Source organism: Ambystoma mexicanum, chromosome 2p (assembly GCF_040938575.1).
Source record: "Ambystoma mexicanum isolate Mex_15411 chromosome 2p, UKY_AmexF1_1, whole genome shotgun sequence".
Lineage (NCBI taxonomy): Eukaryota > Metazoa > Chordata > Amphibia > Caudata > Ambystomatidae > Ambystoma > Ambystoma mexicanum.
Genome location: NC_090923.1, coordinates 1,240,500,780 through 1,240,517,004, shown reverse-complemented (window position 1 = coordinate 1,240,517,004; position 16,225 = coordinate 1,240,500,780). Strand labels below are relative to the sequence as shown.

At 45.8% G+C, this 16,225-nt stretch overlaps 1 protein-coding gene across 1 annotated transcript in view; it reads left to right on the top strand.

Annotated features, from left to right (window-relative positions):
• The window catches only part of FBXL18 (F-box and leucine rich repeat protein 18), a 595,630-nt gene that overhangs the window by 219,726 nt on the left and 359,679 nt on the right, over positions 1 to 16,225 (top strand). The window contains exon 3 of the mRNA XM_069645540.1: positions 9,961 to 11,516. Within this exon, the coding sequence (XP_069501641.1) occupies positions 9,961 to 11,516 (1,556 nt within the window). The remainder of the gene's footprint in view (positions 1 to 9,960; positions 11,517 to 16,225) is intronic.

The window sequence follows — 16,225 nt, the reverse complement described above, 5'->3', positions numbered from 1 at the left end:
GACCGGTCCTTACTTAAACATATTAATTTCATCCATTAATTACCCTTTTCATTAACGATCTACATAACAGATCTCAGACTAATACGTACCATATAACTGATACTCCTTTCTTTAACGGCGTTACCAACCGTATCCCTAAATCACTCACCTCCTGTGGGGTCTTCGCCTCGAAGTCTGCTGGACCCAAAGGGCGGCAGCCTGCTGTCCTGTCGTCCGGCGGGGCTGGCGGAGGAAGGGTAACGCGTTTGTGCAGTCAATGGTGCTTCTTCATTCATTGGGGCCCCGATACCTTTTACCCCTCCAGCCTCGCCCTGGAAGGCCTCACCCAGTGAAGGGCTGCCACACCTTTGGGTCCCTTCGTGGTCGCCAGTAAATGGGGGTACACTTTCGCTCACCCCACTTCCGTCAAAGGGGACCTCACTCCAAAAGACTCAGACGGCTGGTCAAGTCACAAAGGTTTATTTGTCAATCTTCCGCGGAAGGGCATGACTTCAGCGTCCTTGAGAGAACGGGGAAGTGAGCTGATAAGCATTAGGTCTGCAGCGTTTATATACATTTTCAAATATCATTGGTTCCAATCTCTAGCATGTGCACAAAGGAGTTTACAAAAGCATAGCAGTTAGTCACGTAATCTTCCTTCCCCCATCCCTCCTTCGTGCAGAAGAGTTCCTCGTAAACACACTCCTGGGGTGAGCTGATAAGCCTAAAACTGCACAGTCATTACACCCTTCTCGGCATCTCAGGGGCCCTCTTCAGGGAATCCACTTCTGCTGTTCATGACAATCTTGTATCTGTCGTGCCAGGCCTTTACCACCCTCTGCCCTTCCCTTCTTCTTGGAATTTGACATGTGTTAACAAGAAAACAAATTTTGCTACACTGCCTAGTCGCACCTAATCTCCCTTTTCTACTCTGGGGCTCTACAGGATTCATCTTGCTACAACATGTGCATGGACTTACTCATTTTTGTATCCACACCGGTTATGACGAAGAAATGCGGTGAGTAAGCGTGGTATGCGGCGCCTCTAGGTGTTTCCACGCTAACCTGGAGTGTCTTTTCCCTCTTGCAGATGGATGAGACGTTCCGGAGACAGAGTTCCCTCAGAGTGGCTGGGATTCAGATAAGCGTTTGAGGCTCGTACAGTCTTTAAAAATAAGCAAAGATCTGCTGAATGCTTACTAATGCCTTTTTTTCTGTTCTTTTCCCTTTTCCTTAGGAAGCAGCGTGTCGGGATGGCGATGACACCGCCGAAGATGCCCGCAGACCAGAAGAAGCGATGAATGATGGGCAGAAGTGCTGCAAGGTAATGCTGTTCCTAACGGTGTTCTTGTTCTTGAAGAAGCTGAGCGCAGAAGAAAGATGCAGGCCTACTGGAGACTGATCCGAACACGGTGAGTGTCACGCTGCAGGTGCAGAAAACAGAAAGCATGTTTCTCAGCCTGGGCATGGCTTAAATAGTCTCTGGGTATCCCAGGTTTCTCTGGGCTGAACCACACCCAAACGACTAGACTGCACATGCAGTTCTGGGAACCGAAATATGTGGGGGCATCCATCTTGTCCCCATCAATGCACTACAAGTCCAATCCCCAATGTTATCCTATGGGAGTGAGCGAGTCTGGTGCTACAAGCGCCAAGTCTGACTCCAAGTGGGTCTTTGGAGGGATCGAGAGGCCCTTGAGGGCCATGTAGGTGATTGTGGCCTGGCTCCAGCCTGACATCTTGGAGGCCTGGGGACATGAGGGGCAGGAATCATGACAGGTTTCTAATGCAAGAGCCACCTACCTGCTCCATACCAAAAGCCCTGGGACAGGTCATTAAATATGTCTAACTGGCATAGTCTTGCTCAGTTAACCAAGCAAGTTTACTTCCTCAGGAAAGATCACTGGGTGCCTTGGCAACACCCCGGATGCACAACACTCGGAGTTCCTTCTCTAGTAAGGCCTTTGATGAGGACTTACTTGTGAAATAGGTTGGCAAACCAGCATGGGAAAAGCAAAAAGAATAGGGCGTACACAGGAGCCCACATCTCAGGTCTGCCAACCTAATAAATACATGGTCACTAATTACAGATAAGGAATCCAGTGGTGACTGTGCTTGGCGATCATTGGAGGTGGATGATGGCACTATACGACTCTGGGGCCAACTCTGAGAGACTGGGATGGTTAAGGGTTATCTTGAAGCCAGTCACTGTTGCTATAGTGGTAGCTAGAGGCAGCACAGGGTGAGAGTAGAGCATTGGAGCACAGTGTGTGGCGGTGAGTGTTGGGAGATTGACTCATCCAAGTTGGGGGAGGGGAAGAAGGTGAAGGGAGAAAAGGTGATGGGAGAGGGCATTAGGGGGAATAGGAGATGGTGGTATAAAAGTGGTGGTAACCTGTGGAAGGATTTAAACACGCAAAGGAATTTGTGTATGGCAAGGTTTACATGGGTTGTGACGAATCGCCCCTGTGGGGCTAGGGAGATGAGCCTGCTCCCTAAATCCCTCCCTAGGGGTCGAGGCAAGTGGGATCTCACCGGGACAGACTCCCCTCTTTGGGGACAAGGACTTGCATTCCTGTGAGATAATGCCTACCCCAACTAATTTAATTACATACATGGGACTACCTGATCAGCCTAAGAATGTAGCATCCTTGTCTTGGACTGAAGGCAATGCAATAATAAACCCAATGCCACGAGAAAAGTAAGTTGTCTAATGTGAGATGCATATTTAACTGTGCCGAGGAGGAAGAGGAGAGAAGGACCTGATGCGCAGGAGAAGCCTCCTGTCATCATTACACTGTTTGGAGGCAGAGCGCAAGCTAGTCGCGGAGCCCACTACTTGTGGAGAGGGAGGGCACGAGGACGAGACGCCGGAGAACCAGCGTGTGCAGTGTTAGGGAGAATTCTCTTATAAGGCTAATTTCCCAAACCTAGTGAGTCCCCCAGCGGTCCCCCAGCAGCTTTGCTGGATTTTTGGGGTTTGTTTTTTTCTCCTGCTAAGAGTGAGACTCTTTTCCTCCCACTCTTAGGCATGATTTGAGGTATGTCTTCGACTCTTTGTGTGCTTATGGGCTATGGGGTTTTGTTTTTACTCCATAGGGTATTATCTATTTTTTATGTGTGTGTTACACAGTACCCTCAGTGCAGTAACACAGGGGTGTCATAGTGACCCCCAAACATAGACTCCATACCCTGGGACTGACTACTGTCTCCCAGGGCATGTAAAGTCACCATTGACTTTACTAGTCCTAAATTGTGAACAGATCCAGTACAAACCATCATATTGTGGAAGTACTGGAAGGGGTTAATTGTATTGCCCCTGGGTCTGTTTTCAAGGGGGCACTGTCCAGTCCCCCCTTGTCGAGTTTCTGGCTGGTGGCAGTGGTTACCACTCGAAATATTCCACTGGAATATTCTCTATGGGATTTTCCCATTGATTTTAAACGCACCACTTTTTGGTGCAATGTTAAAGATACTGCTGGTTTATTTATTTAATATTAAATTAACGGTTGGGTCTTTTTGCCAGAACTCTTTTCTAAAATGGCGTTCGTGTCTGTCTCTGTAACTCTGACCAAGGTCGAGCCCTTTGTTCCACTTTTTGGCGGGCTTCTCCACAGAAGCCCTCCAAATGGTGCCACTCTGTCTGGGTTCCACAGGATGTGTGGGGAGGGGAATTGGCACCCTGGACTGCGTTGCCTTAGCAACTCAAGTCGCACTCTGTCCTGATTGGGCCAGTGGTGAGCCGCCCGGCTCACCACTTAGCATGTTTGAGTGACAGCTAGGCTGTTGAATGGGGGTTTTTCTGCATAAAAGCAGGGCCTTTGGGACTGGAACTTCAGAAGTCGCCACAGGACCTAAGAATCCGAAGAGGGAAGAAGCTGAGCCATCTGCAACGACGACACCCCATGTGAAGCCCTGCTACAACGAACTCACCACTTTCCCAACGACAAGAGAAGATCTTCTGCTGGACGAGTCTTCTTCCTCTGAGCTGGTGGGACCAACCAGTTCGCCCCTTTCGTCTTTCAAAGACGTCTCTTGGTCGAATTGCCCGTGCCAAGCACCCCGGCGCCCGGATAGCCAAGCTTCACCACTTTGCCGCAAATAAAAAGGAACGCACCTTTTACCGACAAACTCCACGGCTGGTTTCATCCCTGTGCAGTGCAACGACTCCACGTTTCCTCCTCGACAAGATCCTCTCTTCCCCTGGTCGAAACAAACAACTGCAACCACTGCCAGGAACAACTGCCACCGCTGGAGCTTCCTCTCTCTTTAAGGGACTTTGTCCTGCCTGGCCTCCCTTTCTTCGGTTTGCCCAAGGTGACCCTTACATTCTTGGCTTTCCAACTGGGTTGGCCCCAGACCTTCTAACTTTACCTTCTTGAATCGACCCAACTTCTTTTGAACATTCTGCAAAGACTTTTAGGGCATTTTAAACCGTGTGATCCTGGGCACATTTCGCTTTTCTCCATTTAAAGTGGGCCTGGCCTATGAACTTTGGCTCTACAGTATATACTCCCTTTATTCCCTTGCTGAGAACTCCTAAAAGTGTTGGGACTTGTTTTATTTCTATGCCCTGGCTTTTTCTCTCCCTTTAACTGAACTATTGGAGTGCCATCAGGTTACGCGCTCACATCTGTTTTAACAAATCGTGGTGTTTTAACTCTGACTTGTCTGATAGTTATCAAGGGAGGTGTGTATACTTTACCTGACTGTGTTTTAACTTGCTTTTGATTTGGAGTGCTAGTATATTGCCTAAAGTGTGTTTTAAATAAATAATTATATACTTTTTATACAAAGCTCTGGTCTGTGTTTGTTTGCTCTACTGTGTTTTTAGCCCTATTGTGTATACTATATATATTGCCCTACTCTTCTTGAGAGAAGTCTGACTGCTCAGCCACAGCTACCAGGTAAATCTGGGTGGTACAGACTGCTACCAATTGAGTTTACTGCTTACTCCTGTAGTCTTAATCTTTTTGCAGTGTTCCCCAAGGGAACTGCACAGGATTCTGCCTAACATGCAGATTCAGGAAGAGCCTTGGGTTGACCGAGGAGAAGCAAGCAACAGAGTGGTGGGATGACCACGAGTTGGATGTTGTGGGCAGGATGCCCCAAGAACAACAGTTATCTCACCCATGAAAGAAGCAAGGCTCACTTCTAACCAGCAGCACCAGTGCGGAACAGAAGTCTGAAATGGACCAAGCCAAGAGAGAGAACCGCCCAGAGCGAGAGCCAAGCCCAACCACTGGCCTCTACCAAGTAAGCGGTACCTGGGAGAACGGGAGAGCCGTGAGGCGCACACGATATCGCTATTCCAAGAAAACTCAGAGATATGGTGCCACCTCATCCCATTACAGAGTGCGAGCTATCAAATACACAACAAACTCAAGTCAGAGGTGAAAAGCCTAGAAGAGAGGCACTTAATATGACTGGGCTATAACCAGTCAGATCAGAGACATTAGAAGACTGAGGACTGATGATGTCAGAGGCTTAGAAAGGGGCAGAGGAAAAACCTAATTGAGTACTCCCAGAGGGAAGGCCAGGGAAGAAACTACACATAATAATCAGAGTATTAAGAAGGGTCATCTTGAAGGACATTGTAAAAAGGAGACCACAGAAAGCATGAGAGAGAAGTGTTCTTGAGGAGCTACAAGAGTTGATCACAGAGACGCTCTGTTATACGAAGAGGGTGTATAATTCAAGGCAATATTGAATGAACTGGAGCAGAGACCAGGCGATGACAAATCATTCAATTTTTCTTTTTAAGTTGGTTAACATTAGTGGCAGGGCTAGCTAGTATATTTTGGATAGAAGACACATATTTTCTTTTGGACTTTGACAGGGAACAAGCACCGATAGGTTGGGTACTCCCTTTTAGTGATGGGGAAAGTTAGGCCTTGTACTTATAATTTTCATTAAAAGAAATTGGATTATGTCTTCCTTCTCCTTCCTCTTTCTGACCCGCCACAATAGCCACTACATGTGATAGTGGTGTGTGAGGATCATGGGAACTTCTAAAGAATACATGGTAAAAAAGTTCAATACTTTTTCTTGAGTGGAGCGAAGGAGAAGCGTAGTGGAGTCCTGTGAGGAAGCCAGGTGAATACTCCAGCCTGCTGAGGAGCCGGGTGAAGGATGTGTGACAAATCTGGACAATTCGTGCCTTCTACCCAGATTGGAGTCACCCCCTTTTGAGGTTAGGGAGGCAAGCCTGCGAAGCAAGACCCTCCCTACAGTACTAGACAAGTGGGACCTCACTGGGGAAAAAGGACTCCCATCCCGGTTCCAAAGTACATTATCTGCCTACATGGGAATTGGAAAGACTGTTAATTCTGTTTTGACTCAACCAAACTGTGAAACATTTTCAATCTCTTTTACTCCAGGTAATGCTGGATCTCAACTGAATGCCACAATCAAAGAAGAAAGACCCACCCCTTTTGTTTCTGATAATGTACCACCACATAAAACCACATGGAACTAGGAAGAGGGAATCCTGGAGGAGCAGAGCCACAGACTGTGGAGCCAGCTCTAGTGTGGAGTGCGAACAAGACCCTTGCAAGACACTGGAAGGCTGGTGTCCTGACCGGCAATGAGTCCTGGGTCAAGAAGGAGTCAGGGACGGTACAGCAACTGTCTTGTCTGGTGGCGCATCCACACGCAAGCTTTGGTGGACCTGGGACCCGGTAACAGAGTCCGAGGCCAGACTGTAGCGAATAGAAAAAATCCCTGAGCTCAGCACGACAAGTGTATTAGTTGCTGAGCAGTTGAAGGAAAGCGGACGCTCCCAAAAAGATAACAACGAACAGTGTGATTTAAGGCTGGGAAAGCCATGAGGGTTGTGGGAGCCAGGTAAATCTGAAGAGAGATCAAGCAAGAGTATCAGAGGGCCAGAGGACTTTGGAGATCCGTGGGAAACCTAGAAATTTCAATATCCGCGGCTGGGAAAGCCAAAAAGATTACAAAAGATGTATAACCCGAGCTGGCAAACCCACTACCAAAGATGAGCTGCAACAAGCCGCTAGTTTGAGGGCTAGATGGCTGTTGAAAGCTGTGAGAGATGTATAGACGATAATATTCAAAGTGCGGAAGGCTACAAGGGTTAACCGAATCAAGGGAACACGAACAGGCAGACGGCAACTGAAGCCTCGCTAAAGTAATACTGTCTGAGAGCCAGAGGACTTGGGGGAGTTCAAGAAACCCAAAATATAAATATCTGAATTGGCGGTAGAGGGAACGCAGCGGGTTCCAGTCCTCAAGTGTTTGTAAACAAGATTGACAAAGACCAAGATGAAATTGATGAAATTATGCTAAAAACCCTTGTCTTTCTGGGGAAAGGAAACCATATAGGATCTATTTGATCACTGCGCCGCCCATAAAGTCGACTTTCAAATTGCTGGCTCCCATTATGGCGCAGCGCAGTGATCACATAGAGCACTTGGCCCTGCATCCCTCTACCCACCTCCCCCACTATCCACTTACTTTTTCGGTAGCACACTTCTCAGTGTGCCGCCATCTCTCCTCCGTCACTGTAGCGTCGGTTCTCTCCCACTAATGTGGGTCTGAACTGGTGCCGCAGGGATTTTCTTTTTTTTAAACTCTTATTTTTCTTTATTGTTCCCTGCTACCATTTAATAGAAGCAGGGGACCCCCCCCCCCCCACCCCCTACTACACTGACAAAGGGGGGTGGCGGACACCCCTGCATGCCCAGCTCCCTTTAGTCAGTGTAGTGGGGGTCAGCATTTTAGTACCAGACAAAGGCGCAGTAATTAACATGTCGCAGTGTTCGGGGCGACATGTTTGTATGTTTAATGAACTCTGAACTTTTCTTTAAAACCTTTGTTTGGAAAGAAGGCTAGGATTTGGTGAGCTTTTCTTTAATACCTTTGTTAGAGAGGAATCCAGAATTTGACAAACTTTTAAAACCTGCTGCTTGGAGAGGAGAGCCAAGTGTTGGACCAGGCAGAAGCCAAACACAGAGGCTGTTGCCCTGACCTCCTTCTTTTTAGGTTTTCATAAGTGGTAGGGCCAGTCAGTTAGCTGAATAGGATTTGGACTAGGGACTGTCTTCTTAGGACTTCGACGAGCACCGTTTGGTAGGCATGGAACTTCCCTCAAAGCGGTGGGGATAGACTGGTGTTTTCTTTTATTTTAAGTAAACACCCTTGAGCATGCCAGACTTCTTCTGCTGGTTCGCAACAGATGTGTTTTGGTAGAGTCAAAGGTAAGGTGTGGGAGACTTTTATGATACTCAGGAGGTTAATCCTGTCGGGTGTAGTACTTTAAGTGATAAAATGCGTAATTCAAAGCAATACCCAGATTGCAAACCTTTGAGGGTGGGATAAGGAAGTAGTGGATAACTGATAAAGGACAGCAGCGAAAGAATGTTGCATTGAAAGCCAGGGGAAAGATTGCTTCAGTTTTAAAGAAGTTGTGCACTAAGCAATGCAGCAGCATCCTGTGACAGTACATAGACATTCCGTTATGCAAGATGACTGCTCAGGGGTGAAGGAGAAACAGATTTGACTATTATAAGCAAATCGATATAGGAAGCCAAACTAGGAGATTAGTTGGTGAGGGAGGAGCCGTAGAGCCTGAAGAGGACAAGGGTGGTCAAGGACATGGCCTTGTGGAACTCCTCATGGGATGGAGGAGTGAAAGGGATGCACAGATGTTTGAGAAAATGGAGGAGTGAACAGCCAGGAAGGAGCAACCCAAGTGAGAACGTTAAAGGTGTGAGCAAGTCTGGGCGAGGGAGGTATTAACAAATGTCTGACAGAGCAATCGAGCAGAATGACAATAGATGGTAGATGGCAGTAGGGAGATGAACTAAATGAGTTGGAGAGGTTGGGGGCACACTGTCTCTTTTGTAGTGTCTGCTGCATAACGTAGATTAGACACTGCTGTGGAGTATGTTGTCTTCCAGGCAGTCATGTATGCAGTTCAAGACTCCAAGAACCTTTCAATCGTGGGGAAAATGAAAGGATGGTCAATAGTTGGCTGGTCGTTGTGGTGAGCGGTGGGTGGTCACAATGGATATAAAGGTTGCCACCTTGAAAGAGAGGTACATCTTTTTGTGCACCATCCTTCTTGACACTATTTTAAAAATACCATGGTTACATTTTCAAGTACAGAATTCCAAGTGTTTAGGGTTATATTTTTGTGAGGATTACAGGTTCCATTCGGAGCATATGAACAAGCCTTCCCTTGATGATGCATTTCTCCCCCATTCTATTTAATTCCTCCCTCTTCACAGTTTCACCATTTGCTTTCTTAATCTATCCATATTAGATATATTTTCGTCTTTCTAAGCAATGTTTGGAGAACTTGCCTCCGGGTGGCTAGTGACCACCTCACATTGAACTACAGGTCATTACTTGGAAGACCACATTTTTTTCTTCCTCTTTATGACTTTGGCCGTGGTGGCTACTGTGTTTGGGATGCCAGAGACCAAGCTGTCACCAAGTCTGAAAGTAATTTACCTCACCCTGCTTAAGCAGTTAATTAGAGATATTAAATAGATGAACACATCCCTTTACAATACTAGCAAACTAGAAGACAGGGTTGTCCCCTCTGTTCTGCTGTTCATTTTTATTATTGAGTTAACGATTTGGTTGTAACAATTCTTGGACTATGTGTGGGGAACAAAGTAAATACATTTTTCTAAGGGGAAAAATAGTTCTTGCACTTCCTGATGTCTTGTTTGATTTGTGTATGTATAAAACAACCAGGAAGATTGTGTATGAAATTGGTCACTTGATGTAATCTATATTATTAAACCTTCTACTGCATCATTTTCTGATGAGATCATGAACATTTATATTAAATATTTAGGAGTAAATTGTAGTTTTGTTTCCAGACTCTACTAGTGAATTGTATAGTCATGCAAACAGAGGCAAGCCCTGACCACCTAAAGAAACAGCAACCATATTGTTGTATTCATTGTATGTTTTCACATAAACCAAACTTTTTTTATTTTGACTGCAGGCCAGCGATGACAAAGTCAAGCAGCTGCTGGTTGAGATTGGAAAAGAGCTGCACATACTGAATTTAAGCGGTTGTTACTGGCTCTCCAGCCGTACCATTGACAATGTTACACGTTGTAAGAACCTAGTGAAGCTGAACCTGTCTGGATGCCACCTGACCTCGCTTCGCCTCTCCAAAACTCTGTCAAACCTACAACATCTGCGCTCTCTTGCTATTGATGTGAACCCAGGATTTGATGCTAGTCAGTTAAGCAGCGAGTGCAAAGATACACTTAGCCACTTGTTGGAGCTAAAGCAGACACTGTTCACGCCTTCGTACGGCGTTGTGCCCTGCTGCACTAGCCTTGAAAAACTGCTGCTTTATTTTGAAATCTTGGACAGGACGCGAGAAGGTACCTTGCTGTCTGGTCAGCTAATGGTTGGTCAGAGCAATGTCCCTCACTACCAAAACCTTCGCCTCTTTTATGCAAGACTTGCTCCTGGAAGTGTTAACCAAGAAGTTGTCCGGTTGTATCTAGCAGTGCTGAGTGACAGGACTCCTGAAAACTTGCGCGCTTTCCTCATCTCTGTGCCAGGCAGCCTGGCAGAGAATGGAGCCACAAAAAACCTTTTGGACTCCATGGCCAGGAATGTTTCCTTGGATGCCTTGCAGTTGCCAAAGTCTTGGCTCAATGGCTCATCCCTGCTTCAGCATTTGAAATTCAGCAACCCTGTATACTTTAGCTTTAGCAGATGTACTCTTTCTGGGGGACAGTTGATCCAAAGGGTTATTAATGGGGGCAAGGACTGTAAAAGCTTGGTGAGCTTAGACCTCAGTGGTTGTGTTCACTGTTTAACACCAGACACCTTATTTAGGAAAGCAGAGGATGAGATTGACACCAGCATTCTGGAGGCTTTGGTCACAACTTGCTTAAATCTAAAACATTTAAATCTTTCGTCTGCTCACCACCACAGTTCGGAACACTCTGGGAAGCACTTATGCCAGGTCTTGGCACAACTCCGGCACCTTAGGTCTTTGGCATTGCCTGTCTGTGCTGTTGCGGATGACTCCAGAAACTTGGAGGGGTCTGCTATCCAGAACGCAGCACAACCGTTGGCAAATGCTGTCCCTAGAGGATTTGGGAAGAAAGTTCGCATTGGAGTTCAGACCTACCCCATGAACCTTTCTGAGCAAGACAATGTTTTCTTATCTAACTGTTTCTGGAGCTTCCTGGGGAACAGCCCATTTCTGGAAATCTTGGAGTTAATTGGGTCAAGTTTCTCATCTGCAATGCCAAGGAATGAACGTGCCATTCGCAATTCTTTACCAGCTTGCAGCCGTGCACAGAAAGTCAGCGATGCAGAGGTGGCTGCCATCAGCCAGCTGACATTCTTGCAGAGCCTCACATTAGCACAGCTGCCTGGAATTCTTACAGGCTCGGGGCTAATTACCATTGGCATGAAATGCCAGCAGCTGCAGGTACTGTCCCTTGCCAATCTTGGCATGATGGGGAAGGTGGTCTACTTATCTGCGCTTTGTGAAATGCTAAAGCATTGCAAACAACTGAAAGATCTCAGGTGAGCACCAGATACTGTATTTTCTGCTGGCTGACTTGTGGTCAGCATGTACAATTTAAACCTATGGTACCAATTTGGATATTAATGATATAAACCATATAATTTAACAATCATCTGTAAAAGCCAATAATTTGTGATGGTTACACAAAATGGCGTGTACCTTATGTGTAGGAGAGATGTGGTTGGTGTTGTTTTTGCATAGGAATGTGACACACAGCAAATATGGAAAAAAGACACTGTATATATAGATTTGAGGGACTGTGCATGTCAAATTATGTAATTGTGTGTTCTTCCTGAAACAATGCGAGTCTAACCTTTGTCCAATTTTTGACATATTTAAGTAGTAATACAGTGCTCTATACCATATTGTGCTTTCACCTTATGTAACCCTTACAACCGGAAGGCTTATAATATATACCCCTATTACTTTTTGCCATTATCTGTTGCAGGAGCCTGCAACCAGTGGCTCTCATGATGTTTTGGACTAAAACTCCAATGAACCCGCACCATTTACTATGCTGGATAGGGATGTGATTGGTGTTGAAGTCCAAAACAACCAAAGAGCCAATGGTTGGAGATCCCTAATCGAGTGCATTACTTCCTAACTGTAACCAGGTTCCTGGGTCAGGGCTGCACCTATTGAAGTCTCAAAGGGAGCACTGAACATTCCAGACTGTGGCATGCTTTTACACTGTTGAAAAGGCAATGCTGCTATACTAGGCTGATCTGTTACGAGTGAGGTTTTGCTTTCTGCTTGCTACAAAAGGGTATGGTGTTAAAACCAAGATGATTAGGGTTGGAGTCTGTCCACTCCTTGGTCACATTCATCTAGCTCCGTGCGCTAATTCCACTACTTTCTTGTCTCGTCCTATGACTGTCACCTTCATTCCTACTATATCTGTGTGCTGATTTCAGTTTGCCAGTAGACACCCAACCCTTTACTCCAACTATAAAGTTGAGGCTTGGATAAGATTGAGCCACTGCAAATGTGAAGGTTGCAGATGTATGTGCCCGATGGATATGCGGCATTTAAAAACACCAGGAAAGCTGTGCACATTACACTCCTTATTGAGGGCAGATCTCAAATCCAAAGCCTCAACCTTACACTTATTTTGACACCAACCTGACCATGCTACAGCCTCTGTGATCAAATCTGGATTCTTTTCTCTGACACATTTTAACATTCGAATTCCTTATTGCAGAGTTGCTACCTAAAGTGCTTAAACCTATTCATAGTGCAAAAACCTGGAAAAATGTAAATCTGTATTTGAACTTTGAGGTGTAAAGTATGACCCCTATGCCTCCTGAGGCCAGTCTGAATACTGACGACAGAGTAAGCCTGCATTGGCCAGTACCCTCCTTCTGTGCAGATACCAATAGAGTAGATGCACTAAATCCATAAAACAGAGTCTTCTAGTGCACCACTTGTGTGATCCAAGTCATAGTTATTATGCCAGATTGCGCTTCAAAGACCAGGCGCGCTAAAAATGACTGGGACTAGCTAATCAACCTGAGCCTCACTAGCAACTGTTGGTGCCAGATGCGCACAGATATTCATTATGATTTTGCCCTTTCAGGATTTTGTGTGTTTTACATCAATTTATCACACTCCTATTATCCACAAAACTTGCTACTCCTGCCAGTCTACTGTTTCATGACTGACTCAGTGTTCGGCAACGTAAGCTTTTCATTTCTGTTTTTTCTTAGATCACAAGTGAAGTAACGGCTGAAATGGGCTTGGCTGGAAATTATTTTCCCTCGTGGAATTGTGAAGCATAAATGTGAGGTTTTTGCTGGTGCTGCCACCCAATCATATACGCTTTACCTTCTAAGCGTATCCGTAAACATATGTTTGTGGGTGTTCATTGTAAGGGTCTAGAGGAGTGCCAAAACCACAGTCGCCGTCCCTACTCCACTAATCTCTTTTCCCATGAATGGGCTGATGTCTGTATGTGGAGAATTGAGTGGGAGAGTGACTTTTAATTGTTCGATAGCTGCTTGAATTCTTTTTACTCCTGCTGTAACTGAAGTTCTGGAACGCCACAAAACCGTGGGAGGGATTCATTGACCTGTAACTGTGTGCACTGTCAGAGGAGTGCAAGGCTTGTGTGAGACATTGTGGTAAACTTTGGGAGAAACAACTAGGGATACTGGCCCTTCTCTGCTCGCCTGACTGTTAAATGCCAGAAAGGCAAAAATCCAAACTGGCTATTGGATTTAGCAGCCGAACAAGCCAGAATGAGGTTTGAGATGACACTAAAGCCTGTCAATCTACATACTAAGGACATTGAAAAAAGTGCCTGGGGGGTGGGGGGAGTCATCAGATCGCGAGTATTTTCCTTTGAAGCAAATGGGAGAACGAGACAGAGAGATGCTAGTGGTTAGGAGAACGGGACACACCTGGTAGTAGGGTCTTCTTCAAGCGTTTCTATGACTAGTGATGCATTGCAATGATGTCAGTACCTTTTTGCACCCCTAACTATGCCATGTTATGATCTGCTATATGTGGTTTCATGTTTTTCTCCCCAATCGAGGTCTCTGACTGCTCCCTGCGCTAACTCGCTCAAATTATACATTCCAACACAAAATACTGTAAGGGTGCAGAAGTAATACTCTGACACGGAGGGGTCATTGTGGATGGTATAAACGTTTATTCAAGTGAGAAAATGCAAAGAACACCCTATCCATCCCTAGCTCGAAGAGGGGTTTTCCTGCCTCAATCAAAATGACTAATGTCACAGTCTGGATGTCAAAAGCAGGAGTCCAGAGTGCTATGTTAGAATCCTAACTCTGTCCCTTTCACTCTATGCTAAACAAAATTAAAAAAGGATATCGTCCTAGTCCAGAGGAATGACTCCCTTCCCCTGGACAAAAAGGTTTTGAAAGTTCTCAAAGTATAGTCTCAAGTGCTGGGGAATGTCTCCCTTCCCCAGCCTTCCTCAGGCGTATAACACAGTTCATCAATTGGTGGAGGAATGCCTCTCTTCCCCAACAAGCCTTTCTCAGGCTTCTTCTCTGTCTCTAGGGGTTCAAGACCCAGGCTGGCAGACCTGGTTCCCTTCTGTTACCAGGTACTGCAACAAAGAAGAGTGGTTTGGATACTCCTCCAAACTGTGGTGGGTCACTGACCCTGGTTGACGCTTAGTTCCCTTCTACCGGGCACTGCGTCTCAAACACAAACTTGGTTAACCGCCTGCCAAGTACGGTCTTCATATGTATTGCTCTTAGTTCTCTTCATGGTTTCTTAATCTCTCACGACGACTCGGTTCACTCCCCTGCCAAGCACTGCGTTCAAAGGAATTACTGTTTTCTTCACCTTCTCCTCTTATCTGATAGTCATGCGTCACCTTCCCTCCAAGTACTGGTATGCATAAAATTAGTTCTCCTTGTTACGCGATAACGTCCCTTTCCTGTAAGGCCCCAGACCCTATTCTCTTTGTTAGTGTTTTGATCATGTTTCTTTTAATCTTACTTGCACAAAGCCTTAGCACTACTCTGCTTATCAACCAGCAGCACCACCCCACCTCAGCTATGGCAACCCTCACACACCCCACCAAACCTTACCTCGATTCCCCAGCCCTCTGGCTCGAACACTTTGCCACTAAACCTATACCGAACCAACCACGCACTGCGCCCTTGAGGAACCTCAGACTAGGCTCTAGACTCCCTCTAGCTTGCCACCACCATACAAACATTACTCGGCACACTAACCCATCACCTCCAGCTGTAGCAGCTCACTCCACCCTTCCACCCACACTAATTATGGACAACAATCTCGATGAGAGCACCCCACCCTCTCCTAAAACTATAATCGGGGGCATTGATTAATGCTAGATCCCTTATGGCACATGCACTTGATATGGCTGACCTTATCATAACACATGACCTTGACTTCATTGACATTACAGAAACTTGGCTTCACGACACATCAGGACCGCTACTCTCATTAGCTATTCCCACAGGCTATACCATCATTAGAAGTGATGGCAATACTAGTCAAACTAAAGGAGGTGGCATTGCCATCATTCATAAAAATACTATTAATTTCCGCATTTCCCCTGCTCATCAAATCACTTCAGCAGCAGAAGTACTTACAGCGAAATTAGCTTTAACACCGAATCAGACTATTACATTCCACCTTATCTATAGCCCCCCCTGGTCCATATCTACTTTTGCTAAAGACCTATCGTACATTCTTGTGAATAATACTAAGTCCAAATCTCAAATCATCGTACTAGGTGGTTTCAATTTGGGTTTCCAAGACCCTAATGATGCCTCAGCCATGATATTAATAACCTGCTATCTAATATAGGCTTTACGCAACTTGTTAACGCTCCAACACACTCTAAGGGCAGAATCCTGGACTGAAGAGCTGACTTAAATTGCGAAATCAATGTTGAATGTAACCAACCATGTGCTTAGACAAATCACCATTTAATCACCTTCAGTATCCCTGCTAGAATCATACGTACCACTCCTTACATTGCACCTGCGATCTCCACAAGAAATGAGTGTGACATAACGTGTGAAAACCTACTCCCACCAAGCCTCCCAGTTCTCAATGAACACGCTTCCTCTTGCAGTGATCCAACTGTCCTGGTAGACATGTTCAATCAGACTATGCTGAAAGCCCTCGACCACATTGCACCTGCCAAATCTAGAAAGCCTAAACCACGGGCTCACCTCAACTCATGGTTTACACCACAGTT